General features: G+C 43.2%; 2 protein-coding genes across 3 annotated transcripts; one reads left to right on the top strand and one right to left on the bottom strand.

Annotated features, from left to right (window-relative positions):
- The first annotated feature begins 1,008 nt into the window (after positions 1 to 1,008).
- On the top strand, positions 1,009 to 8,549 carry LOC122898797 (pepsin B). The gene is made up of 9 exons (XM_044236478.1): positions 1,009 to 1,064; positions 1,483 to 1,639; positions 2,778 to 2,895; positions 3,396 to 3,514; positions 4,191 to 4,390; positions 4,830 to 4,952; positions 7,004 to 7,151; positions 8,070 to 8,168; positions 8,397 to 8,549. Exons 1-9 carry the CDS (start codon positions 1,009 to 1,011, stop codon positions 8,547 to 8,549), a joined length of 1,173 nt encoding a protein of 390 aa, XP_044092413.1.
- A 5,351-nt stretch (positions 8,550 to 13,900) lies between these two features.
- On the bottom strand, positions 13,901 to 27,487 carry PIFO (primary cilia formation). 2 transcript variants are annotated; one of them, XM_044236475.1, is made up of 6 exons: positions 19,711 to 19,748; positions 19,339 to 19,481; positions 18,596 to 18,694; positions 17,366 to 17,496; positions 15,383 to 15,500; positions 13,901 to 14,136 (listed from the first exon to the last, which is right to left on the bottom strand). In XM_044236475.1, exons 1-6 carry the CDS (start codon positions 19,727 to 19,729, stop codon positions 14,068 to 14,070), a joined length of 579 nt encoding a protein of 192 aa, XP_044092410.1. In that variant the 5' UTR covers positions 19,730 to 19,748; the 3' UTR covers positions 13,901 to 14,067. The 2 variants fall into 2 exon arrangements, with proteins under 2 accessions (XP_044092410.1, XP_044092411.1); XM_044236476.1 differs by lacking the exons at positions 19,339 to 19,481; positions 19,711 to 19,748 and adding an exon at positions 27,337 to 27,487.
- Between the last annotated feature and the right edge of the window lie 328 nt (positions 27,488 to 27,815).

Below are 27,815 nucleotides of genomic sequence, written 5' to 3'. Positions count from 1 at the left end.
CAGGTCCTTTGGATGGGTCTTGGCTTGTGAAGAGCCATGTTGAGAAGTGCTCTTGTGGCCACACTGGTCAGTGTTCCATGACACCAACTGCACTTCTGGGTGTCATTGTTCAGGCTTTGCTTCTGCCTCCAGTGGTTTTTCCACTTTCCTTAATTTCTCATCTACCAACCAGGAAGATCCTAACTCAAGTTACCTCTTCTCTGAAGGCTTTTCCATGCCCCCACAGGAGCTGTCACTTCCTGCCTCTGCTTGCTTTATGAATACTGTTCTTACCATTCTCATTCATTCAACACACATTTGGATGCTAGAGTGATCACATCATCTCATAATCAGATTCTGTGTCAGTCATTAGGCAGGATGCTGACTTTGCATAGGAGGAACATTTCTGAATTTTCTTTGTACTCCCAGAGCTTAGTGCAGAGGTAAGCACAGAGTAGACAATCCATATATGTTGGCTAATTGTGAACTAAGAAATTGAAAATGAAGATCGGAGTGTCATGGACCATGAGAATCACATTAGAAGACTACAGAGGAGTCTGATGAGAGGAACAGGAAGGAAAAGGAGACGAAGAACTGGAGAGTCTTCTGCAAATCTCCAAAAGCACATGGACTTTGGAGCCGAAGAACAAATTATTCCATTGTTGCAGCAGAAGTTGCCAGCACCCATTTTCCAGTAGATGTGGGCACCAGGATCCTTTGTCTCCAGTGCATTTCCCATTTGCTATCACATCCTAATCTTTGGATTCCATCAGCAAAGTCACTAATCACTTCTTAAGTTGACTACAGAGTGGATATTAAAGGCCATAATTCTTGCCAGGAGGAAAAACAAACAGAATCCATACATGTGTAGGGGCACAGGTTGGTACCAGGCTAAGAAGACCACGTGCCTACAGGTGAAAAGTGCAGGGAGATCAGAGTATAAAAGAGAGACCCAGTCTCACTCTGTCCGCCACATTGGGTGTGCCACTGTGTCTTGTTGTGTGTGTGGGGGCCACCAAAATCAGCACCATGAAGATCCTGGTCTTGGTCTTGATTTGTCTACACCTCTCAGAGGGTGTGGAAAGGTATGTATGAGGATTCAGCTGCAGATCTTTTGGAAAGGCAATCATATTGTGTCTTGGTACCATTAACTGAAAACCTAGGGAACCATGACTTAAAATGGATGTATGGATGGATGTATGGATGGATAGATGAATGTGGTGTGTGTGTGTGTGTGTGTGTGTGTGTGTGTAAGGGTGAATTGGTGTTGTGTTGGCTAAGAAAGAGGGAAACAGGATTCGTGTCCCAAGTTTATAGGAGGGACTTCAGATAAACAGAAATTTATTCTGTGGAAACAATATGTAAGTAGAAAAACACAAATATATGTTGCAGTGGATTTTCAGAGTACTAAGAAGATTTGAAAACTCCAGATCAGATCATTGAAGGAATTGCTTTAATAGAAAACATGAAGATCACTTCTTTTGTTTGTCCTAATCTCTGCAGAATCATTCTGAAGAAAGGCAAGTCCATCCGCCAGGTGATGAAAGAGCGGGGTGTACTAGACACATTCCTGAAGAACCACCCAAAGGTCGACCCAGGTGCCAAGTATCTTTACAATAATGATGCTGTTGCTTATGAGCCCTTCACCAATTACCTGGATGTAAGTGAAGGGGAGGTGGTGTCCATAACCCTTGGCTACGAACCATTCTTGGATATTTATTTAGACTTCTCTAGCTTTGATTTTGGACTTTTTACTAAACCTAAGTCTCACCTTCCTATGGAAAGTGTCTGGATAAGTAATGAGTTGGAACCGCTTAACACTACAGTATTCCCTTTCCCTCCTTCTTTCTTCCCATTACTGGCTCACTCTCTAAAGCTCCCTTTATACGATTATGAGATTCACAGTGACCATATTGAAGTCAATTGAGAGAGCCAAAGGAAGTCCCAGTGATGGGCTGCAGGGGAAAGAAGGAAAGCACATGCAAAGCTGCCAGGCAAATCTCCAGTGGCTCCAAATACAATATATCTCCCCATTTGGAAGCATACACTGTTAGACCTTAGAGCAAGTATTTGAGTGTTCTTCAAGGCTGCAGTGTCTGCTCAGGGCATCTCAACACACTGGTGTACTATGGACCACCCTTAGTGATGTTACATGAGTGTCAGATCTAGAAGCCACCCTAGGTATCTCCTATTTTGACTTTCACTTTCTATAGATGGTGTAAGAAGAGGCAGGTAAGTGACATGACTGGCCTGCATTCACTTAGAACTTAAACCGTATCTCAGTGAAGTTCTTTTCTCGCTTTCCATGCTACCTCTCATTCTAGACTTTCTGGTGCCTTAGCTACTGTGTGACCAGAGTGAGGAGAATGGTGGAGAAATATTTAACACTGGAAGAGAAAGAAGTGTGTGTGTGTGTGTGTGTGTGTGTGTGTGTGTGAAGTGGGGAGAGGGGATGGACACTGGAAATGGAGAAAAAGTGATTACTTCTCCAACTTTGCATGTTATAGCATAGAATGGTAAATCCATAGAGATATCACCTGATAAAAAGTCAAAATGCTTTGGAAGATGAGATTGTCTTGCCAGACTCAGCTAGTCACAGGCTTGTAATTAGGGACAAAAATGGGGAATATTGAGAGGAAACTGGCTGCAGATGAGAAGAAGAACTTTTTGAGGGAGAAGGTACTTAACTCCCCAGGGAAATGATTTTGGCAAGATGTGGTTTCTAGTGGGTCAACTTTTTCCCCATCCTTAGGACAAAACTTGGCTGCTTGAAGAGACTGAAAAACTTTTCTTTGCAGAACTACTACTTTGGAGAGATCAGCATTGGGACACCACCACAAAATTTCCTGATCCTCTTTGACACAGGCTCCTCCAACCTGTGGGTTCCCTCTACCTACTGCCAGAGCCGGGCCTGCTGTGAGTATACCACCATTATCACTCATCCATGGAGAGGAGCAGAGGGCAGGGCAGAGTCAGGATTGAGCACAATCTCATCACCCAAGTCCAGAGTTCTTGGTGCATACCCATGATCTCATCCTCCTTAAATTGAGACCATCTAGAAATCTTGACCTTGGTCTACTTTCGCTGGTGCTACAGTTCTGAAGAGAGACAGCAGAAATAGACCGAGGCTTCCATTCTTTTCTACATTGTTCCCTTTCCTCAGTTTTCTCCTATGGGCCCCAATTCCTGGCACTTTGACTTGATCCATCCCTCAGGAAATGGAGGGAAGGGGCAGCATCTTTTTCCTAAGGGGACAGACTTTTCTGGGGCTACAGATTGTCTTCAGCACAAAGGATCTGAGACTGAGGCCTAATCCCAGGCTTGGTCTGATCGTCTCAGACCATCAAGGATACGTGTCCTCCAAGTATGTTGGAGAGCCATGAATTCTGCTAATATTTTCTTCTGTCTATCTGCAGCTAATCATAACAAGTTCAACCCCAGCAGTTCCTCTACCTACAGAAGAACCGAGCAAACCTATACCCTGGCCTATGGTTTTGGCAGCCTGACTGTGCTCCTGGGATATGACACTGTGGCTGTAAGTGCTGTTCTCAATCCTTCTGTGGGTCTGCTCTTTGGATCCCCTTCTTTGGAGCTTAATGCTCTCAGAGAGACCCATGATTACTAAATAGGTACAAATTCCTGGAACTGATGTTTGGAAAGTATGCTGAAGATGATTTAATTAAACATTTCTCCCAAGACAGGAATTGCTTCCCCAGCAGTCCTGACTGCAGGGAGCTCTTTTTATTGTGCCTCCCCTGACTTTGCTCCCTGGTCTTATGCTGCCCTCCGTAGCCACATGGAGCACATCTGCTTCCTTCTCCACATAGTTTTACTGTAGATATTGAAGACCTTCCTTTCACTATTTTCTTTTCTTTATATCAAGCATCCACAGCTTCTATGTCATTTGTGCACATGGATTGTTCAAAATAAAATCAGCCACTGTCCTTTCACTGTCCATGGAAGTAGAAACTCTAACTCCAGAACACAATGGCCTCTGCTTCCCCAACTCCCACACTCTTCTTTCTAAGACATATAGGGTTGGGTGATGCTGAATCCCTTCATCTTCCAGACCCCACCCATGATTGAGCTAAGCATGAAATAACCCAAATTCCTCTCTCCGCAAAAGGGTCTAGATTCAATTCCCTGGGTACCTAAGTCTGGGAAAACTTTGTCCACCTGAGTTGTTAATCTTTTCTTTCTGCTTGTCCCAGGTTCAGAACATCGTCATCAAGAACCAGCTCTTTGGCTTGAGTGAGAGTGAGCCCAACTACCCCTTCTACTATTCATACTTTGATGGTATCTTGGGAATGGCCTACTCTGACCTGGCTGCAGGCAATAGCCCAACAGTTCTTCAGAACATGATGCAGCAGGGCCAGCTCACCCAGCCCATCTTCAGCTTCTACTTCTCTCGGTGAGCACCCCTGCCATGGGTAGATCTCAGCAAATGAGGCTATGGGGGCTTTCAGCAAGTCAACATAAGACAGGGCCAAGGTCTTAAAATTTCCTGATACAATGAGTTTAACTAGCTAAATGCAATTCATCCATCTCTGAAAATTTATTATTTCATTTTGGAGAGAATTTTATTTTAAATGCACTGGAAGTATTTTTTTTTAAGATTTTATTTATTTATTTGAGGCAGGCAGACAGAGAGACAGAGACAGAGCATGAGCAAGGGAGAGGGGGAGGAAGAAACAGGTCCTCTGGTTGAGTCTGAAGAGCAGATCAAAGCACAAGACCTCTCGTTCTCTGGTTCCTCTATGTCTGAAAAGAGAAGGATGGTGAGAGGGGAGGAAGGAGATGTCTGATCATGTGTATTGTGGGAATTCATGCTCTTCTCCTTTTTTCCATAGCCAACCAACCTATGAGTATGGTGGGGAACTCATCCTGGGAGGTTCAAACTCCCAATTTTATTCTGGTGAGATCATTTGGACTCCCGTCACCCGGGAAATGTACTGGCAGATTGCTATCGATGAGTAAGTACTAGAGGAAAATTCCTATGGATCATGGACACACCTAGGATGTTCCTCCAATGTGACATTATTCCCTGCTCTTGCATTGGCACACACTTCTGAAAGAATCAGCAAACCCTCAGGCTGATTGTTTCTGGAGCTCAGTAGACTCTGGCATCTAGCTCTTGAATGAACTTTCTGACTTGGTCACTGAACCTTGTCATGTCAGCAGGTTGGTCATTCCTAGGATTCTGTGAATCCATGTCTTTGTTCCTGGAAGCTTCATTATCCCATGTAGCACAATCTTTACCAAATTCTTCATCAGTGAAAGTAACAGCTGTCTTTGATGTTTTCTATGTGCCAGATACTGTGCTAAATATTTTATATGTATTATTGTATATGTATATTCCACGAAACACTATAAAGTGCTCAGTAGTATATTTCATTGCGTAGATAAAGGAATCAAGGCTCAGAGGTTCAGTAACTTATCCAAATTTCACACATTTCACAAATTTCAAAATTTGAGCACAAGCATATCTTCTCCCAGAGCTCAGGACCATGAATCAGTTACTTCTATACTCCAGGCCTTCAGGAAATCTCCATCACTACCAATTCAAGATGCATTTCTTTGACCTTTACTCAAGACCATACAACAGCTGGGCACTACTTGTCAGTATGGCCTTCCTACCACTTCCTGACGCACAGTGAGGACTTCAACATGTCCTTGCACCTTGCCATGACTTTCTTGCTTCTCTTTTGACTATATCACCTGACGTGCCTCATGTCCTGTGTGCATCCTTTGGGACCCAGATTAGCTCCTACCTCCTAGCTCCTCCTCTTTGGAGGAGAGGCCTCCTCCAAAGGCCTCTCAGGGGCCCAATCTCTCTTCCAGTCCCCTAGTATTACTGGCTTGTGTCCCAACATCTAGCTCCCCATCTGCAGGTAGACACAGGGTAATAAGCCCAATATGCATGAGTAGAGAGAGAGGTAAGCAGTTGAATGTCTGACAAGTAGTTTTTTGTGCCTGCAATAGAGGGGTCTTTTCACTTGGACCGATTGCAATCACCCCTTAAGCATCTCTTCTCAGAATAACCCTTGTCTGACTGACTCGCTCTCACTGCCAGAGTAGATCAAGTCCCCTCCTCTCTGGCCTATTGCATTTCTTTCATGGCACTCACCAGAAATGCAATTAAACACCATTTATGTGTTTCTGTTATGTATGTGGTGTCTGTCTTGTTCACCATTACGTTCAAGTAGCTTGATTCACCAACTATACCCAAAATACAAAGGGACTTAAGAGGAAGAGTAGAGCTGCAGAAAAAGCTGGATGAGCAATCTGGGACTGAATCACATAGGACTAACTTATGGAGATCAGCAGCTATTGGCTTATGGTGTTGTCTCATGTCTATTAGAATGGGCTGTTTAAAAATAGCGAATACAATTTAGTCCTCTTTATATCACCATAATTCTTGTAAGAGTGTAAGAGTGTGTTCTACATGGTAAGTGTCGAATGTGTATTTACTATGTGACTACCAGCTCTAGCTGTTTGGCACTATGTGCTGGGCCTCACGTAGGCAGATTAAAGAGGATAAGACATAGTACCGACTCTCCAGAGCTGAGCTGGAGTAGTCACCAGACCAAGACTGAGGATATTACTCCAATAGTAATTACTATTATTATTAATTTTTATTACATTATTACATGGATTTCAGTGTCAAGGTATGCCCTGGCTTTTTGGAAGAGTATTTTAAGAGCTGTGGGGTTGGGAGATTAGGGTGGATGTGGCACTTATTTATGGCAAATATGTCTGACTCTCTCTCTCTCTCTTTTTAAAGATTTATTTATTTATTTGAAAGAAAGAAAGAGAGGGAGAGAGAGAACAGGGAGGAGGAGAGTCAGAGGGAGAGAATATCCCAAGCAGACTCCAAGCTGAGCATGGAGCCCAATGCAGGGCTTGGTCTCACAACCATGAGATCATGAATCAAACTAAAAGCAAGAGTTAGACACTCAACTGACTGGGCCACCCAGCTTCCCCAAGAAATGCCTGACTCTCTCTGTATTGGTGTTCCCCTCAGGTTTCTCATCGGTAACCAGGACACCGGCTTGTGCTCCCAGGGCTGCCAGGGGATCGTGGATACAGGAACCTTCCCACTGACTGTTCCCCAGCAGTACTTAGAATCCTTTGTGAAGGCAACAGGAGCCCAGCAAGATCAGAATGGTGCTGTGAGTAACCAGAAGCCAGGGCTCCTCTGCACATCCAGGCAGCCTCAGCACAGGAGCCTGAGTGCAATGAGTTCATGAGAGACAGAAGAAGGGATTGGTGGAGAACTGAGCTCCTAGTGGGACAGAACAGGTGGGGACACATCATGGCCTTTTAGGCATGAACCTTGAATTCAAGGAGGCATAAGGGGAGGGAATAACACCAACTCCAACTGTGAGAATGGGCTGAATGGTTGTCAGGAGGGGTGGCTGTTCCATTGCAAGCCCTAGGAACACATCTCACCTTGGTGTGGCCACTCTCATTTGACTGTACACAACAGAGTCAGGCATATTGCACTTCTCCAGTCCACTTGGGTTTCCTTCTTCCCTAGGAATACTCCTTTGGCTTATACTCTGAGCAGCCTCCTGTGCCCAAACCTGTTCTCCTTAAACGTGCTTCTGTAGTTTGCTCCTCCTGCATGCAAGAGTCTAGTTTAGTCAGACTAAATCTTGGTCCTCAGGGTGAGCGTGTGTGTGTGTGTGTGTGTGTGTGTGTGTGTGTGATTTGAGCACATGGATAGGTGCACACTTGTGTGGATATGAATTGTGTGAGAGCATGTTTCACACTGAATGTGCCCAGGCTTCTTCTCTGTAAATGGGACTTCCTGGCAATAGAAATCTGTGTTCTGGAATGAGCCTGACTCCTTATGGCCATATCAGTACAACCAAAATCTCAGAGCTGAGATGTGTCCAATGAGGCCCAGGAAAGCAAAAGCTTCTGGTCAGTGTTGTACCTGGGAATCAGGCTTTGCCTTCCATGCTCTCAACCAACCTCTGTTGGAAGGTCAGGAAGAGAGTCTCACAGGGAATGGGAGACTCAGACACTTTGTCTGGGCCCCCAGCCCCCTGGCACTCTACAGCTCTGCTTTTCCTCTCTCTCAGTTTGTGGTCAACTGCAACTCCATACAGAGCTTGCCTACCATCACCTTCGTCATCAGCGGGACCCCATTACCTCTGCCTCCTTCTACTTATGTCCTCAACGTACGTATGCACCCCAGGCTCCAGGGAAATGGGATTGGATGGGTCCAAACAGCTGTTCCATGTCCCAGCTCACATCTGAGCACCTATGGGGAGTCACCAGTGGCAGGGCTGAGGGTGAACAAGCAGCCAGGGACCCCTCAGGTGTTGTGGAATACAGGGTGGGATGTACCTGTGGGGAAAGGCCTCTCCATGCACCTGGTTATATCCTTATGTCCTTTGTCTCTGCAGAACAACGGCTACTGCACCCTTGGGATTGAAGTCACTTACCTGCCCTCCTCCAATGGACAGCCCCTGTGGATTCTGGGAGATGTCTTCCTTAGGGAATATTATACTGTCTTCGACTTGGCTGTCAACAGGGTGGGTTTTGCCCTTTCTAAGTAGACTAGCAAGAGGCAACTGTTTGCTCCCTCCCAGCAAGACTCTGGGATTGCTCTATTGCTTCTCTGGGCTGACAGCAGCATTTTATTAGACTAGTTTGATCCCTCTGTGCACTAGAATCATACTCTCTCAAGTAATAAACGAAGAATCTCTAAACATCCTTACTGATCCTTCTAGATGTCTTCTTTGTATTCTGCTTGTATTAAATAATCCAGTCAAAAAATGGGCAGAAGACATGAGCTGACAATTCTCCAAAGAAGACATACAAAGGGATAACAGACACCTGAAAAAACTTCAACATCACTAACCACCAGGGAAATACAAATCAAAACAATGAGATATCAGCTTACACCAGTTAGATAGAATGGCAAAAATTAACAAGACACAACAAATGTTGGTGAGGATGTGGAGAAAGGGGAACCCTTGTACACCATTGGTGGGAAAGCAAGCTGGTGCAGCCACTCTGGAAAACAGAGTGGAGGTTCCTCAAGACGTTAAAAAATAGAGCTACCCTATGACCCAGCAGTTGAACTACTGGGTATTTACCCCAAAGATACAGATGTAGTAAAAAGAAGGGGCACATGCACCCCAACATTCATACAGCAAATGTCCACTATAGCCAGACTGTGGAAGGAGCCGAGGTGCCCTTCAACAGATGAATGGATGAAGACGATATGGCTCATATATACAATGGAATATTCTTCAGCCATCAGAAAGGATGAATACCCACCACTTGCATCAGTGTGGATGGATCTGGAGGGGATTATACTAAGGGAAATACATCAACCAGAAAAAGACAATTATCATATGGTTTCACTTATATGTGGAATATAATATCATGGAGGATCATAGGGGAAGGGAGGAAAAATTGAAGGGGGAGAAATCAGAGAGGGAGACAAACTGTGAGACTATGCACTGGGGGAAACAAACTGATGGTTTCAGAGGTGGGGGGGTGAAAGGATGGGGTGGCCGGGTGATGGGCATTAAGGAAGGCACGTATTGTGATGAGCACTGGGTGTTATATGCAACTAATTAATCATTGAACACTACATAAAAACTAATGATGTGGCTAAATGAACATTAAAAAAAGGTTTATTCTAAACTGAAAGTTAGCAACAGTTCTTTGGGGGATCTTTGAATTGACCAATGGGTGAGAACACAGGGCAGAGCTCCCTGAGTGAGGATCCACAGTGCAGAGATTAAGGACACAGTAGCACCTACTTTCTGGTGGAGGTGACCAGCCCTCCCAGAACTCTCTCTTCTAACACATTCTTCTCTCCATTCTTGAAAGTTAGAGAAGAAAGAGAAATCTTAGAGAACATTTCAAACTGGTGGTCTGAGGCCAGCTCAGATGACAAAATGGTGGTTCTTCTTGAGACAGCATCACAGTTTTAATGAATTTTTTTCATTAAATGGGGTATTTTTACAGACCCATTCCTCCCTACTCACTATGGGTGCTCTCAGCCTGCTCACATATGACTTTATCTGCCTGGGCCTGAAAGCTTTTGAGTTTTGAAACCCAATCCCATTTTACAGTGGAAGAAAGTGAGGTGTGGATGGGCAATCATACAGTTACTGTTAAAACCAGATCCAGATCAATGTACTAATTTTTTTTATCGTGTTGCTATATGATAAAGTCTGCTTTGTGAATGGAACAGAGGCACGTGATGACAAATAAGACATGACGTTGGCTCACTAGGAATTTTCTATCAGCCCATTGCTTGTGAGCATGTTTCCTGTCTGAAGCAAGCCCAGTGCCTGAACTTGCAATCGACAGTAGGTTATGAACAATCATCGGCAGTGGGTTCTTCTAATGCAGTAATGCCACCTTTAGGGAGGTAAAAACGGGTACTGCTCTGGGACCCAAAATTCTTGCAAGAAATGTAATTAGAAGGATGTACCTGGGAAGAAAGATGCAAAGAATTCTCCATCTAGATGTGTGGGAGTGATAGTGGTGAATGGAGGTGTACATTTTCCTACATCATTGCATCATTCCCCTCCACCAACACACAATGGAATTGATCTTATAGAGTTGGATAATGTCTGAACTCTGGTCATTCCTTTCTCTTTCTGTTGTGTTTCTCTCATGGGAAGCACAGCCTTTTCTGTCAAAGGGAAGGGAGCTCAGCTCAGCCCCAATTCATCCCCTCCCCTTCAGCCACCCTTCCTGCCTCGGTATCACCTCTATTCACGCTCTGGTGGTGGTTGGCCTCAATTATATCTCTATCTTCAGATAGAGATATAATTGCTAGAAAGTTCTCAGCACCAAGATACACCAAATTCAGGTTATCGTGAGTAACCTAAAATTCACCAGCAGGGACTAAATGCAGCCATGGGAACAACATATGGTATTGGTGAGGCCAGAGCTAGCAATTCTGTCTGCTCCTGGATTCTAGAAAATAACACCCAACAGAAGCTGTCCACAGCTTATGGTCTGTTCTGCCTTGTCTATCATTGTAGGATGGGGACAAAATTTATTAATATGGGAGTGTTCCCCATCTTGCAATATGTTACTCTGTCCCCACCACAGTAGTAAAGATCTTGCCTGTCTGATTCTTGTATATTATGTGGTAGAAACTGAAGGTCTGTGGACAGAAAAACATACAGAGAGAGAGAGAGAAAGAGAGAGAGGAAGATGATGCTAGTGGGTCAAAAAATGTAAAAGGAACGAGGAGCAAACTAAATTTTAAAAAGTTGGAAGGTAACAGGGAAGAGGGAAGGGGAAGAAACTATGGATAGGAGAGGTGATATTGAGATTTGGAATTTGGAGTTTATTGGGGGAAATGTTCCACAGCAACGTCTTGGAGGGGAGCGTAGGATGAAGATTTTGAGAAATGTTGTCTATGCTTACAAGTCAGAGACTTTTTAATGTTCTGTAAGAGATATAAAGATTGGAATTTCTCTTTGTTTTGGGCAGCTGTAACATGGTTTTTAAACATGAATTCATGCAGAAAGTGGTCACATGGAACCCAGTCTATATTTGGGTTCTACTTGTAAAACACGTTCTGAGTTTTCTTTCCATTTACTACTTGTGCCATTATCACTGATGAAATATTGTTAATTTACTCATAAAGTATTTATTGAAATCTCTTTGTGTAAGTAAAATCTTCCCTGATCCCTGGATCTTTCTGTATGTCCTCTGCCTCCCCTCCCACCCACTATGAGAGGTCATTACTCCTCCTTCCCTCCCCCCACAGCACCTTCTACGTCTGACGTTTCACTACACACCACACTGTATTGTACCCATGGCATGTCTCTCTTCCCAACTCATTATGATCAAGAGGAAGAGATTGTTCATTTTTCTCTTTACGTCCCCAGATCTGACATGTCTTATGACAACAAGTCCTTAGCAATGTCTGCTATAACCAAATTCACAGTAATACAAGTGACAGTGACTATTACAGGGAAAGGTGCCTGAGAGCAGCAGGCAAGAGGAAGGTATCACAAAGGAAACCCTGTTATATTTCACCCTGAAGCATGTGTAGGAACTCACTGGGTAGAGAGAGTTAGAAAAGGAATCTCATGCAGAAACTGGCCTAATGACAAGCAGAGAGGCTGGAGAGAGTTTGTGCAATTGTAGAGCAGCAGGAAATGCCAGCAGGTGGACACAAGGTACCTGGAGGGGATAGCAGGAGAGGAGGCAGCCAAGCTGGGCTGCGGTCAGATGGGCAGGACCTTGTGAAATGTCCGGACTTGATTCTTCTGTCAAGGGAACCCATATTGGTTTTTGTGGAGGAGAGACCGATGATCAGATATTTGAGGAAGAGGGATCTGCTGGCAGGCTCCTCTGCTGTTCCCTAGCCTTCAGCTGGGGTCCCCCACATTCTAGCTTCTGTGGAGACTCAATTTCCTTTGTTCCTGGAGGCATATCCTTTGTTCCTGTTAGAGCTTCTGCTCTAGAACTCTGTCCATTTTCCTGGGCTCATAGTCATGGCTGAAAGACCTAAACAGAATGAAAGACCCCTTTGTATCTCACCCCTAAATCCAGAATTTAGAGCCAACCAGTAGTGGGGAGGTCTTGGCTTCCCCTTTTCTTAGTTCCACTTTGACCCAGCTCTTACGACGCAAATGTCACCAGAAATCTCAAAATCTGCTTTTTGGCCATGATGGTAGGAGTTTTGATTGAGGCCTGCTTCCATGTGTCATTCTCCATCAAAGCCATGTGCAGAAGAATACTACCTTGTTGAGAAGATTTGATGTGTCATGAGTTCTCTGAAGTTGGCCACAGCAAGTGGGGGCTCTGCCAAGAAAATAGGCTGGGAGGTTAGTGGGGGGTGGGGCTCAGGAATGGACAAATGTAGACCCGGAAGCAGGCTTTAGGCTGGATTTCTGGTACTCTGCCTTCTGCAGCTCTTCCCCTTTCACAGAGACACTGAGGCCCCTCTAGGCTCAGACCTTATGTAGAGGGCCTCGGACCCCAAGCTTTGTGCTGGACGGCAGCCGAGATGGGATGGTGCTGCTTTGAGCTGCTAAGTCACACAGACCCTAGCTGTTTTGTCTCTTCAGCAAGGAGCAGGGAGCAGAGATCCAGCCCCCAGCTTTAATGGGCCAAGGCTCAGTTTGGATTTTTCCATGCCATTTCTCTCTTGTCCCCCGACACTCCCCCCCCACCCCCACACAGGACTTTAGACCTCTGGTTTTTCACACTGTTGCTTTCTCTCCCTTTTCCATGTGCTCAAGGTCCAGAATATAAAAGTGAGGCTCCCTGAGGATTGCTAGAAAGTGCTAAAGGAACCACAAAAGAGCATTTCCAGGGCCTAGAGGGTGTGTTCCAGCAAGTCAGACAGTCCCGGAATATATATACAGCAGGACATTGCTTCTGTGGCTTCCAGACCAGGAGATGAGGTTATTTTAATTCCTGCTATACTCCCAGTCCTTGCCACTCTTCCTGACAGATGGTAGGAACTCAATTAACATGATGACTGACAAATGACATAGATGAGGTAATGGGAAGTGGGGAATTTCTGATCCAGTGAGTTTAATATCAGTCTGGGAAAGGGAACAAATTCTTGACCTTCCCATTGCATGCCAGAAACTCAGAAACTCAGAAATCTGGAGAGTTTTCTTAAAAATAAATGTTTACCCTGCCTGTCAGTACCCTCTGAGTATAGCAAGCCCATGAATAAGTCCAAGGTGGCCATTCAATCCAATCCAAATTGACCATCCAGTCAATGGTGAGGCTAACAGTCCCTGTCCCCAGGGCTCATGGTAGAACACATAAGACTGGGAATTAGAGCGTGAGGACAGAGACTCATGAGTATTTCAGTAAAATGGAGCCACCGCACTGAACATTGGGTAGGACCCCCCAGGCCCATCTACATATGTACATGACAAACCAGCACATGGACACAGAACACTCTGATGTAGTCTTTCTGTTCTCACATAGGAGTTAGGAGCCCCTTCCTTCCCTCGGTCCCATGCTGGCAGACAAGCGAGCACAGCAGTGCAGGGGAGAAGAGCAGCCCTGTCCTCAGTCCTAGATCTGTGGTCAGGAGGGGCGCGTGAAGGTAGTCACAGCACCTCAATTGTAAAACAGGCTTAGGTAGGCCACACGGTTCCGGTGCTTTCTGAAGTCCTTGTCGGTGGACAACTGCAATGAAGGAATATTGTTTGGGTCAATATTCTGATGCGAACCCTCTGCCTCTGGTCTTCCTGACTTGCAAAATAGAAGTGCACATCATAGCTGAAGCCCACCCCGTAGGAGCCAAGTCTTAGGATTCTGTCAATGTACAGCTGCTCTCTCTCATCTCCCTGTCTCCCAGAATTCCTGGTAAGCTTCTCAAAAACAAAGATTATGCACCTGATTCCTGAATGTTACTCAGAGGTCTAGCGTGATGACGTTGATATGTTAGGCATTTAAAATAGTTGTGGAATTAACTCAAATTTCCTCTTAAAAAACATCACCTCTGGAATTATGATGGCTCATGTGGGTTGAACATTTATTACATTATAAGTACTATGTTAAATGCTTTTCTACATTAGCTTGATCTTTAAGACCTTATCAAATTGATTCTATTATAATATCCATTTTTTATTTTTTATTTTCAGCATAACAGTATTCATTTTGCACCACACCCAGTGCTCCATGCAATCCGTGCCCTCTATAATACCCACCACCTGGTACCCTGACCTCCCACCCCCTGCCCCTTCAAAACCCTCAGATTGTTTTTCAGAGTCCATATTCTCTCATGGGCCAATTTCCCCTTCCAATTTCCCCCAACTCCCTTCTCCTCTCTAACTCCCCATGTCCTCCATGCTATTTGTTATGCTCCACAAATAAGTGAAACCATATGATAACTGACTCTCTCTGCTTTTAAAGAAGGAAAACTGTGGCTTAGAAAACTTGCCTGAGATCACCCAGCTGGCAATATGGGAGCTAGTATTTGAAGCCAGGCAGTCTGTCCCCTGAATCCATCTTCTTACCAGAATGCTCTATAGCTCCCTCATGATCTGATACTCTAGTGGTATATGGAAAGAGCACTGGCTTAGGAGTCACAAGATCTAGATTCAAGTTGTCAGCTTGCACAGGTCACTTAATCTATAAGAGTCTGATTTCCCTTCTCTGTCACCAAGATATAATTGTCCTGTTCCTGTACCAGAACATTATTTGAGGATTAAGTAAGAAAATGCGACTTTTGTCAGTCATAGCCACCTATAAAAATCTAACGAAACTGGGCAACTCTCCAAAAGGGTTCTCATATGCATATCTGCACAAAACCACACAAACATATACTGTCAGGGGAGCAAGGACTTCCTGCAGCTCTTTCTAGATAAGAATTCCTGATACATATGAAAGTACCAGACAGAGGGCTCTACATAAATTCAAGTCTTCTTACCTCAGCTTTTAGGGTTCTTTTCTGTAGACATGGAACCTGAGCCCAGTCTGGAGATCCAAATTTCATTGGCCAAGTGATTTTGGGGGGTGGCCTCATCTCCGGGTTGTATGTGCCAGGGCTAGAAATAAAAATTTAAGCATCATGTGTAATGACTTAGTAACCATATGCGAACTCCATCAGTACCACAGCTATCCCTGAACTTGGCCTAATTCTTTGAGAAAAGTCAACAGGCCACTTAGCTTTCTAATGTGGGGCAACTGTGGGGTTTCCTTGCCTCTTAATGTATTTCTGATTAGCTGTGAGTATTACAGATACTTAGTCTTGGGACGCCTGGGTGGCTCAGTCACTTAAGCTCGGCCTTTGGCTCACGTCATGATCCCAGGGTCCTGGGACTGAGCTCCACACTGGGTTCCTTGCTCAGAGAGGAACCTGCTTCTCCTTCCCCCTCTCCCATTCTCCCTCTCCCACTTCCCTCCCCTTATCTATCTCTCTCAAATAAATAAAATTAAAAAAATATATATATATATATATATATTTAGTCTTGACATCCCAGTTAAGATTAAAATCAATTCTGGTTTGAAAAATATTTCTGCAACCCAGTATCCTTGGCTGAGATCCCAGGAGGGGTGGGTGAGAAAAGAGTCTACCACCATCGTGAGCAAGTACTGCCCATAATTTGAAACTGAGAGTAAAGAGTGATGATTATTCAATCAGCAATCTCAGGACCAGTTAAAGTTTGACGGAGGTGGCATGATATTATAATTGCCATTGTTCATAACAGTTGGTCTTTGGTGTAGACTTTTCGCTGTGTTAGAAATAGTACTTAGGGACACCTAGGTGGCTCAGTTGGTTAAGCGACTGCCTTCAGCTCAGGTCATGATCCCAGGGTCCTGGGATCCAGCCCCGCATTGGGCTCCCTGCTCAGTGGGGAGCCTGCTTCTCCCTCTCCCTCTGCTGCTCTGCCTGCTTGTGTCTCTTGCTCTCTCTCTCTCTGTGTCAAATAAATAAATAAATAAATCTTTTAAAAAAAAGAAAGAAAGAAATTGTACTTAGAATCAACACGGGGGCCATGATTCAACACTTCCACTTCCTTAATGTAGCCTGGTGAAAGTTACACTCATTCACTGATCCCTGCATTTCTCATGAACCAAAAAAGACCTTGACTCTTTGCCCCGAAGTTCCACCCATGCTGAGTGGCTTCCTGAAACACTGGGTCTACAAGGGCCACGTGCTCAGCCCCCGCCCTCCTGCTCTGTCTTCAGTTCCTCTCTGCTCACCACACTCTAGCCACACCAGCCTCCCCCTTATTCCTCCCACTCATTCCTCCCCAGCTTACAGCCTTTGCACTTGTAGCTCCTCCTTCCTAGGAAGCCCTCTGGCCCAGATCTTCACAGGCTGGCTCAGTCTCGTCATTCAGACTTCAGGTCAAGTGTCATTTCCCCTAAAGACCTTTCTGGACATTCTTACCAAAGTGGCGCCATCCATCCCATCACCACCACCTTGTTCACTGTCTTCACAGTGCATCACTGGGTCACCACACTGCCCAGTATGCCTGTGACAGTCCTAGCTCATGGCTACTGTCTTGCCATAATTAGTAAGCACACTTTCAGAAGGGTCACTGTCTGACTGCTAAATTATATGGTAACTGTCCTTATTACCACTGATTTTTTAAAAAAGTGTACTTGCTTCTCATCTGTCCAGATTTGGCAGTGTAATTTGCAAGGAATGAGGAGCCTTGTGCAATGGGTTTAATACAAAACCTCTGGATCCCTTGGAAGTGCCTGGCACATTGGTGACTATTGATTGACTGAACCACTAGGATTTAGAATTCTATGATGCCGGAGATCTGGAAGGTCAGAGGTTGGCTCTTTAAAGGTGGGTGGGTGGTTTCTTATTCAGAGGCATGGTTTGGATGGAACCCCTCCTTTGTGCATCCTTTCCTATTGCTGTTTGATGAAATGCTCCTGAAGAGAGAAGACATACCCAGGATAAGAATTGTCCTTTGAGTATGTCTTAAATCGAGGCAATAAGGCATTGAATGGAGCAAAATTTTGTTTGTGTATTTGCTCCTGAGGATTTGCAGCCTGGTACATGCCTGGGTAAAGCATCGTGTCCTGTTTGTCAGAAAAAGATAAACATGTTAGAGGGTGAGATATATACTTATAAAGGCTCTAATTAAAGAAAACCGACTCATCCTCTTTCTGTTCATGTATCAGCTATAGTTTTACCACCCCAGCTATAGATATAAGGCTACAGTAGGGAGAAAACCAAGATAAACATGGGATTCAGCTATTGAAACACACATACACTGAGGCTGTAGAAAGAGATCAGCAGGAGGTAAAGGACCAAAGTGACTTGTTGCACCTGCTGCCCCCACCATCCCACTCGGAGACTCTTTAGAGCCAGTACCCCTCTCTTGGAGCTCCAGTGTCAGAAAAATATCCAACAACTGATTAGGATCCTGTACTGAAGAATTTTAGACTTGAAAACCAAAGGGTTCAAAAGTAGCAATTTGTTTTTTAAGTGGCAAGATAAAAGGATATATAGAAACAAAGCTTTGGTACTTAAACATAAGCTGTGTCAGCCCCAAAGAAATGGTCTTGATACCATTTCTTTCAAGAATGTAAACTAATGAATAAACCTGACCACCAAGGAGATTGTTTATTGACATTACTATGTTTTTTAAAAAGTTCTTAATTTTTTCACTAAAAGGAGGAAACTATTAGTTTTATTGTTAGGTAGATATTAAAATTCCTCTTAGATGACCAGTGATTGCAATTGTCTCAAGTACCCTGTGAGTATGAGATTAATTAGTGACAATCACAACAAGTTTTAGTAACAGATGTTCAAGAGGAAGTTGCTATTGTTGCATTGATTTTAATATTTGTACATAAACACTGATTTTTTGAGCATTATTTTGTATTTGTTGTACTTTAATACCTTGTGTACAGTTCCAGAAATAAAAATCTGGAAATCTTAAAAAAAAAAAAAAAGAACTGTTTTCCATGCTCCCAGGACTCTCCTACACGTTTGAGATGCTAACCCCTAAACGTTCCAGATAGATTTCTTCATAGTGTTCGTCTAAATATTTTCCTTGAATTTCAGGGCACATTTTTTGGTAACTTCCCACTCTCCCCGCTTTGCTTCCCAATGCAAATACATGTAGCGACATGGATCACACGAAAATCTAAGCACATTCAAGCCATTTCTAACCTTGTTGATCGCCTTAAACCTCTCAGCTGTTCTGGCACCAAAAGTATATCCTTTTTTACTGGTCGGGATCTTAGAGAGGTTGTATGCCAATCCATATACCTTCAGGTAGTATATTAAAAAGAAGAGAGAAAGAAAGAAAGGAAACACACAGAGAATATTACAGTCATCAAAACAGAATGAACTCCAAATGTTCTTATTTGACTCTTTTGCAGAAGTTGCTCTTTCTTTTTTGACTCCTCTGAGTGAAGACCATAGCAACAACTCTACGAGGAAGACCGGTATACCAGTCTGCAAAGAAATGTGGCTGCCTAGGCAGAATAAATGACATTCCTGTGCATTCCAGTGAATCCCGTCCTGTAAGCCCCACAGAGCTGAATTTGCCATAATCCCACCCTCAGTCTGATGGCCTTTCACAAACTGATCTCGCAGCACAGCAACATTCCCAGTTTGGACTAACGCGAAGCATTGGTTCGGAGGCTTCGGAAGGTGAGGATGGAGTGGGGACTATATAGAGGACTACATGAAGAAAGGCTAGAAAGGCTTGCGTTTGGAGGGTGTTGGAAGTGGGGAGCAAGGGTCTTTTAATTTCTTACATTGGCCCTGACAGCTGGCTGCAGAGGACCAGGGCACCTTCTCATGTTGCCAGCCCAAAGATCACAAATCCCACCGAAATTTTCTTCCACGGAACCTGGGTATTCGCAGACAGGACGCTGAGACCCACCCAAGGGAAGGTGTATACTCACATCTTCTGCTATGTAACACCCAGGCCCTCTGTGGGGCGCTCCTCGAAGAGGGAGAAACTTGTTCCCCAACAAGTTTTGGGGGTGGTAGTGAGGAAAGAGCTTCCTCTGTTGACGTGTACCAAAGGGGTAACTAACCAGCGACTCTGAGGATCAAGAAGAGCAGAAACTCCACGTGAGGAAGGCCCCTTCGTCTAAGTGAGCGCCCCGGGGGCACGTAGGTTGTGGGGAGGCCGAGACAGAACTGGGCCCGATCGAGAACAAAAACCGGACCGAACCCGGTGGAAGGTACGACTGCGTCCCCCCGCCCTCCAGCCTCCCCACTCTTCCTCCTGCCCTCTCTACCCTTGATTCCTCCACCCCAGCCCCGCGCACCCGCTTTGCCGAAACACATCGCGCGCGTGGCCGGGCTAGCAATTGTGTACCGCGTTGCTAAGGGAACGCAGGGGAACCTAAGGGGAGGGGCTCCGCGCGCGCCTGCGCAGTGGGAGGGGTCTCCGGCCTCGCTAAGTGCGCGGCGAAGAGCAGTGTGCCCTGTGGCTGGGCGCAGGTGGAGGGTTTGCTGGACCTCAGGGATTGAGCAGAAGGGCTTTGGAAGCTGGGCCACCGGGAATGCGCTGCCGAAGCGGGACACTGGGTTCAGAATGCCCCGAAATCTGGATGCCAGGATCAGGGACCTAGGAAAACAGAGCCCCGGCAGTGGTGGCGGGTGGGGTGCGCTCCCAGGACAACGCCTGCAGCAGGGGAAATGGGAACTAAGTGGAGTTTAGCCCAGACAATTCCCCTATAAGGCCCCTCTTAGACCAATTTTTCCGCAGGTTGCCCCCTTCTACCTCTAAACGTGGCACGCACGAGGCTTTTATTTATTTATTTTTTAATATTATACTGACGCGGAGGGCAAAAGCAGCAGGGAGAGGGAGAAGCAGGCTCATCTAGGAGCCCGATGGGGGGCTCAATCCCAGGACTCTGGGATCATGACCTGAACCAGCACCTAAGGACTTAGCCACCCAGGCACACCAGGCTTATTTAAAAGAGTTGGAAGCCTTGAGTAGAGCAGGGACTGCAGAGGAATCACAGAAGTGCTTAATAGTTGTAAAAATCTTGGGCAGTCACTTAAATGTTTAAGTCCCAGTTTCCTTATCTCCAAATTGGGAATAATAATTCCTCTTTATTGGGTAAGAGCAGGATTGAGAGAACATGATGAGAGCAATCAGGAAGGTGACAATTCCAACTTTTGTGTGTGTGTGTGTGTGTGTGTGTGTATACATGGGTTTTTATTGGTCTATATTTAAAAATTTTTTATTAACATATAATGTATTATTAGCCCCAGGAGGCAAGTAGTTATTATTAAGATGGTACTCAGTCTCCTCAGGAGCACTCCCTTCCTAACCCAAGAAGAAAGGTCATGGTGTATGTTGACTTCTTTACCTTCTTTACATTTACCTGTCCTGGATATTAACACCAATCTGTTTTCTCTTGAGTTTTGGATGGCTTTAGGAGTTATCAGAGGTGGGAGGCAGCAGATCTACAGTGTGACTGGTCCATGTTACCCTTTGGACTCTAATGATGACCTTGGGATCCACACACACCCTGGCTTAGAACTGTCCACAGGGATGATTTCATACATTTAATGTAGGGTTTCCAAAAAAGGTGATACTGAGTCCTACAGGATATTTTGGAAACTTGAGGAAGCCTTTTGCTTGTTGGAAATTACTAAGTGGGGGACGCCTGGGTGGTTCAGTGGGTTAAGCCTCTCTGCCTTCGGCTTAGGTCATGATCTTGGGGTCCTGGAGTTGAACCCCACATCCAGCTCTCTGCTCAGCAGGAAGCCTGCCCCCCTGCCTACTTGTGATCTCCGTCTGTCAAATAAATACATAAAATCTTTTTAAAAATTACCAAGGGAATGCTCCTGGTGACTGCGCCAGGGAGGCCAAACACCTGCAGCTCATTGTCCCATCACACAGTGCACTGTCACGTGTCCTACATAACATTCAGATGTCCTGCTGGACTTACAAAAATAATTCGTTGTACCTGACTTATAGGTAATGACACCGAGAAAATTTTTTTTTACAAGAAATAATGCATAAAGCCTAGTAACATAGGAGAAGATTGTGTGAGAAACAAAGCTTATAAATAGAATAAGGATACGGTCTCAAAAGTATTGTATAATTTGCTCTAAGCATTCTGTCTACTCAAAATACTCAAAATATAATTGCAGTAAAACTGATGATAAAGAAAATATTAAAATACTGGTATTGACTTGGCAATTTCCTCTTTCATTAATATTTCAGGAAATAGTAATATTTCTAGACACCCACTGTGCATTTTGAAATTACTGTTTACATTATCAGTGACATGAAACACGTCTTGCAAAATACTTTGATATGATGGCACCTAATTTCCTCCATTGATGGGCTAGATTGCTTCAGACTAATCCTCCAGCTGAGAAGAGCTAGAAAAGCTGGACAAAATAAAATACGTATATTTGGAGACATCAGGATTTACCACGGAAGAAAGGATAGACAGGGCCAAGAATGCAGAGAGAGGGGAAACCCAGAATTGTGAGCCACAGTGGGTGCTCCTGTTCTCTTTGAACATCTAATCAAAGAGTGGCTGAGAAGTAGAGAATTTGCATGGAACTTTGTACATGTGTGTCTCTGAAATCTGGGGACCAAAAATTAGGTTGGCCATGGAGGATGGGAGATTGGAAAACACCCTGGGTTTTTAATTGGGGCCCAAAAGGGATAAACTCTTAGGAATAAGAGTAAATAAGAAATAAACTGACTCTCAAAAAAGAAAAAAATATCCTGAAATCCACCTTTGTATCTGCATAGTCTCCAACTGTATTAAGGTGATCTGCTTCTACCCTTACTATACACCAGAAAAAAAAAAAAAGTAAATAGTCTCTGAATATAACATCATCCAAAGCTTCAACTAATTTTTACAGTTTTTCATGAAAAATGTTTGGCATTTAATATAAAACAGCACTCACACACACACACACAAAAACCAAAATGGAAATAGACCCAAAGGAAATCTAGAGATTAGAGTTATTAAACATGGACTTTAAAGTAACTGTACTTGGCTCCGATTTTGGAGGAAGCTTCCAGACTGCAGGGTAAACATGGGAAGCAAGAGAAAGCAAGGAATTTGTGGCCATCAAGCAAATCCTTGGCTTCTGAGGTAAGAGGCTAAAAGAAAAGGTAATCACACCCTAAAGACAAAGTCAATAAATGTCCCAGTGTATTAAAGAAAGAGAAAATTTCCCGTCAGTCTTCCTGTTCATGTTACTAATATAACATACCACTGGGTCCACCAACATCCCAATTGATGCAAATTATAAACTTCTCATTAAAGCCAATCCAAACATACTACAAAGATGGACTGTCCATATGCTACATGTATCTCTTATATAAGCATTGTGTAATGGTGAAATTGAAGAGTTAAGGCAGAACCTTAGGCAGCTCTAAGGATTATCAAGGATTTGATGTCTGAATGATGCTCACACACAAAGGAAACTATGCAGGTGATGGTCTAGTACCACAGAATGTTTAGACAAAGTTTTATATTGGGGCCACTATTGATGAAGACCTGAAGAATTTTGCAGTTCCCATCATGTACATTTCTTTTTTTTTCAATTTATTTATTTTCAGAAAAACATTCTTCATTATTTTTTTACCACACCCAGTGCTCCATGCAAGCCGTGCCCTCTATAATACCCACCACCTGGTACTCCAACCTCCCACCCCCCCGCCACTTCAAACCCCTCAGATTTCTAACCATAGTTGTAACATCAGAAGGATGCCTGATATTTATGGAGATTGTTTAAGTTTTATGAGACAGTTTATCAGCTCTCCTCATTTGACTACATATGGGGCCATTATAAGAATTATTTTTCTGGGGTCCCCTGGGTGGATCAGTTGGTTAAGTGTCTGTCTTTGGCTCAGGTCAAGATCCCACGGTCTGGCTCCCTGTTCAGTGGGGAGTCTGCTTCTCCCTCTCCCTCTGTACAACCCCCCTCCCACCTGTCTTGTGCTCTCTTCCTCATGCTCCCTCTCCAATAAATAAATAAAATCTTATAAAAAATAAAAAGAATTATTCTGGGAAACCACCTGCTCTGTTGTAGCAGTCTAATGGAATGGGATAAACAGATTTTATTTTTGACATCATGTTTTATATAGATTTTTGTCTCATTTAAAAATTTATTGAATTAAGTAATAAATCATTTCAGCAAAGGGGACAATGCTGGTAAGTCAAGAAATTAAATGATAAGTTGGAAAACTTTAGAAACAATAAAAAGGAACCAAATAAAAATTGTGCAAATAAAAAGTGCCATTTCTGAAAGTAAGAACGCAAGGTATGAGTTTACCAGCAGGTTGTAAAAGCTGAAAAAAAGAGAAGGAATTGGGAATTGAATCAGAAGAAAATATTCAGACTTGAATCTTGGAGATGCAAAAAGAGAATACAGTGTAAAAAGCATGAGAGACAGATGAGAAAAAATGAAAAGTTCCAATTACGTGCAGATTTTTTATAGTACAGCATTATAAATATATTTTCTCTTATGATTTTCTTTTTTTTTTTTAAAGATTTTATTTATTTATTTGAGAGAGAGAGTGTGAGAGAGAGCATGAGCGAGGAGAAGGTCAGAGAGCGAAGCAGACTCCCCATGGAGCTGGGAGCCCGATGCGGAACTCGATCCCGGGACTCCAGGACCACGCCCTGAGCCGAAGGCAGTCGTCCAACCAACTGCGCCACCCAGGCGTCCCTCTTATGATTTTCTTAATAACATTTTATTTTCTCTAGCTTACCTTACGGTAAGAATACATTGTCTAATGCATATAACATACAAAATACATGTTAATCAGCACTTTCAGTTATTTGTAGGGTTTCTTATCAATAGTAGACTATTAAGCTTTGGGGGAATCAAAAGTTATAGGTAGATGTTTAACCACACAGGGAGTAATCACTCTTAACTTCATGTGTTCAAAGTGCAACTGGATGTGTGTGTGTGTGTGTGTGTGTGTATGTGTGTGGAGAGAGTGAGAGAGAGGACAGAGAGAGAAATAACATCTAACAAAGAATTAGGGTAAATATGTAAGAGAATTCTTTGTACTGTCTTTACAACTTTTCTTTAGGTTTGAAAATATTTCAAAGTAATAATTCTAAAAATGGATACCATTAGAAAAGTGAGAAAGTAAGCCAAGATGTTGAGGAAGACATAAGCACAAGAGCATCAAGACTTGCAGTGTCCATCCAATGCATAAGTCACTACCCATATTAACTCTTGGCACTTGAAATGTGGTTAATCTATTATTTATTTATTTATTTATTTGACAGAGAGGGAGAGACCACAAGCAAGGGCAGCAGTAGTCAGAGGGAAAAGCAGGCTCCCCAGTGAGCAGGGAGCCTGATGTTGGACTCCATCCCAGGGGCCTGGGATCATTCCCTGAATTGAAGGCAGATGCTTAATCGACTGAGCCACCCAGGGACCCAGAAATGTGGTTAATTTAAATTGAGATTTGTATGAATGTAAAGTACACATCAGAATTTAAAGACTTAGAATGAAAAAAAAAGAGTACAAAATATTGCGTTAATAAATTTTATATCGGTTTCATGTTGAAATGATAATATTTTGGATATATCAGGTTAAATAAAACAGTAGTAAAATTAACTTCACATGTTTCTTTTTACCTTTTTAATGTGGTTCTTAGAAATTTAAAATTAAACGCATTGCTCACATTATATTGCTGTTGGATAGTGTTGATCTAGGATATATAAAGCAACAATTACAGATCAATAAGAAAAAACAACTTAATAAAAAAATGGTAAAATACTTGAAAGGGAAACTCAAAAAGAAGAATATACAAATAACCAGTAAGTGTATAATAAGTGCTGAACTTCAGTAGTTATAAAAGAGTTAGAAATTTAAACCACAACGAGCTACCCACAAGATGGTTAAAATAATAAAGACAGTTAACACTTGGGGCTGCTAGGATGTGAAACAGCTGGAAATCTTGAATACACTCCTAGTGTAAATGGAAACTGATGGATTCACCTCGGAAAACTGTTTGGTAGTATTTACCAAGGTTGAAGTAGACATCCCTAGGATCTAATAATTCCAGCTCCTTGGTATTTAGTCAGCAGGAACGCATACAACTGTGCACAAAAAGGCATATATAAGAACATTAAATACAATGTGATCCATAACTGTCCCAAACTGGAACAACTAGATGCCCATTAATGGTAGAATGGAAAAACAAGTTGTGGAATACTCATATGAAGGAATATTATATAGCAATGAATAGGAAAAAATCCTGCACATGTAACAATTTAGCTCAATCTCACAGTGTTGAATGAAATAATTTAGACATTTACATACTGCATGAGTACATTTACATATATCCAAAAATGGGCAAAACTAATTTATGTATTAGAAGTTGAGTGGGGATACTTTTTAAGGAGGGTGGAAACAGTAAAAGGGAAGGGACAGGAGAAGAACTTTTGGAGAGATAGTGGTGTTCCATTTCTTGGACTGGGTATACTGCTTACCCTGAGGAGTTCCCTTTGCATATTTCCTTAATCTGTTCAGTTATGATTTGGGCCTTTTTGGTATGCATGATAGACCAATAAAATATTTTTAAAAATCTGACAATCCTAGAGGAAGCACATTAACATTTGAAAAATAACATAGGCATACTCCTTTTCCTTTTTTTTTTACTTCACTGGTTTATAATTAGCTGTGTATTATCCCTACTTTACCTAAAACTATTCACCTCTTTTTGTTATCAGGAAACAGTAAGTCTGGAGTGTTATTAATTTTCTGAAACTGGTCTTTGTTCTGATGTCCACTTATAAGTCTGCTTTTTTTATTTTCCTAAACCACTTGTATGAGATGACATTTAGCCTTCTTAATGCTAGGCTTATTCATTGTTTATTATATGGTGCAAAAGCCTGACTACTTCCTTGTCTTATAAAGTAGTCACATCTGGGCATTTATATGTTGAAATGCATATTATTTTATTAGAAATTACTTTTCTCCTTTACAATTATGGCATTATTTATGAAATTATGCATGACAGGTTATGTTATCCATGAATTTAATTAGGATAATAAAAGGGATATTACCAAATAATGTGTTACTCAAAGTAGGACTTGGTTTTGGATTATTTTAGGATTCAGAATCTCTGATCTAGAGAATAGGGGTTCTGCTGGAGAATGGATGTGTCTTCAGAAGGTGGAAGAAGGGGCGCCTGGGTGGCTCAGTGGGTTAAGCTGCTGCCTTCGGCTCAGGTCATGATCTCAGGGTCTCTGCTCAGCAGGGAGCCTGCTTCCCTCTCTCTCTCTCTCTGCCTGCCTCTCCATCTACTTGTGATTTCTCGCTGTCAAATAAATAAATAAAATAAAATCTTAAAAAAAAAAGAATGTGGAAGAAGGAGAGGAACATAGACTTTCTAAATCCCACTTTCCAGATTTAAGTACCAGCTTCTCTCATCTGGTCGTAGAGGAATGAACACAGCCTTTGGAGGCCCTCAGAACTGGTTTCCAACAGGTACTGGTGTGTCATTTACTAGGTACATGACTTTGTGGAAGTTACTTAGCCTTGATTCATCTATAGAAAGGCACTAATTATTTCCTGCCTCCTTAGGGCTGCCATGGGAATTGAAAGAGGTAACACCAGACAAATCTTACACAGCAAATGACGAGGCTGTATTGGCATTTAACAAAAGTTAATGCACTTCTGTTCTACCACCTCTATGCCCAGAGCCACAGGTAAATCCCAGAGCACCTCTATGAAAAAAAAAAATATTGCCCTTTCATATGTATGGGTCCTGTGCCACATCTTATCAAGGCTCAGGATTTGGTAAGAAGAGCACTTCCCCCTGCCCTGCCTGGATCAGGGCTTTTATGAAATCCTGAGCATACCCCCTCTCTTTCCAGTTAGACTCCCATGCCAAAGGAATGCGTTTTCATAGATGTACTAGAGTTTAAGAACATGATTACCTTCAACAAGCTTCCAAAGATCTGGATGGGTGATCCATGGCAGGATTTTGTCATTCATGTACTCAAATGGATCAGATGGCTTGGACTTTGAAGATCTCCAAGAAGCTTTGTACCCAATGTCCCCATTGGAGGGCCTTTGAACCGAGCTGTTTCCCTCATTTAACAATGGCTCCATGAGTCACCACTCTCATAAGATGAAGTGAGTAACCAAGAAGATGAAGGGTGTAACTCAGACTGGCTGCTAAGCAGTAGCCCCACCCTTGAAGTCCTCCAGGTCATTGTGACATTGCTCTCTGAAGGGCAGCATTAGGGTGAGAAGGAAGCCAGAAAGCTCCCTCTTTGAAAATCAGTTCTAATTATCGACTGCATAATTTAGGGCAAGGTTTTCTCACAAGATCTCAATTCCCTCACCTATAATGTGGGGACAATAGTCACCACACAGGAGATAGCCTATATAAAATGCCTAGTCTCATGCTTGG

The sequence above is a fragment of the Neovison vison genome, chromosome 2 (genome assembly GCF_020171115.1).
Source record: "Neovison vison isolate M4711 chromosome 2, ASM_NN_V1, whole genome shotgun sequence".
NCBI lineage: Eukaryota > Metazoa > Chordata > Mammalia > Carnivora > Mustelidae > Neogale > Neogale vison.
Note: the sequence above shows the minus strand (reverse complement) of the source record. Positions and strands in the feature narration are given on the sequence as shown.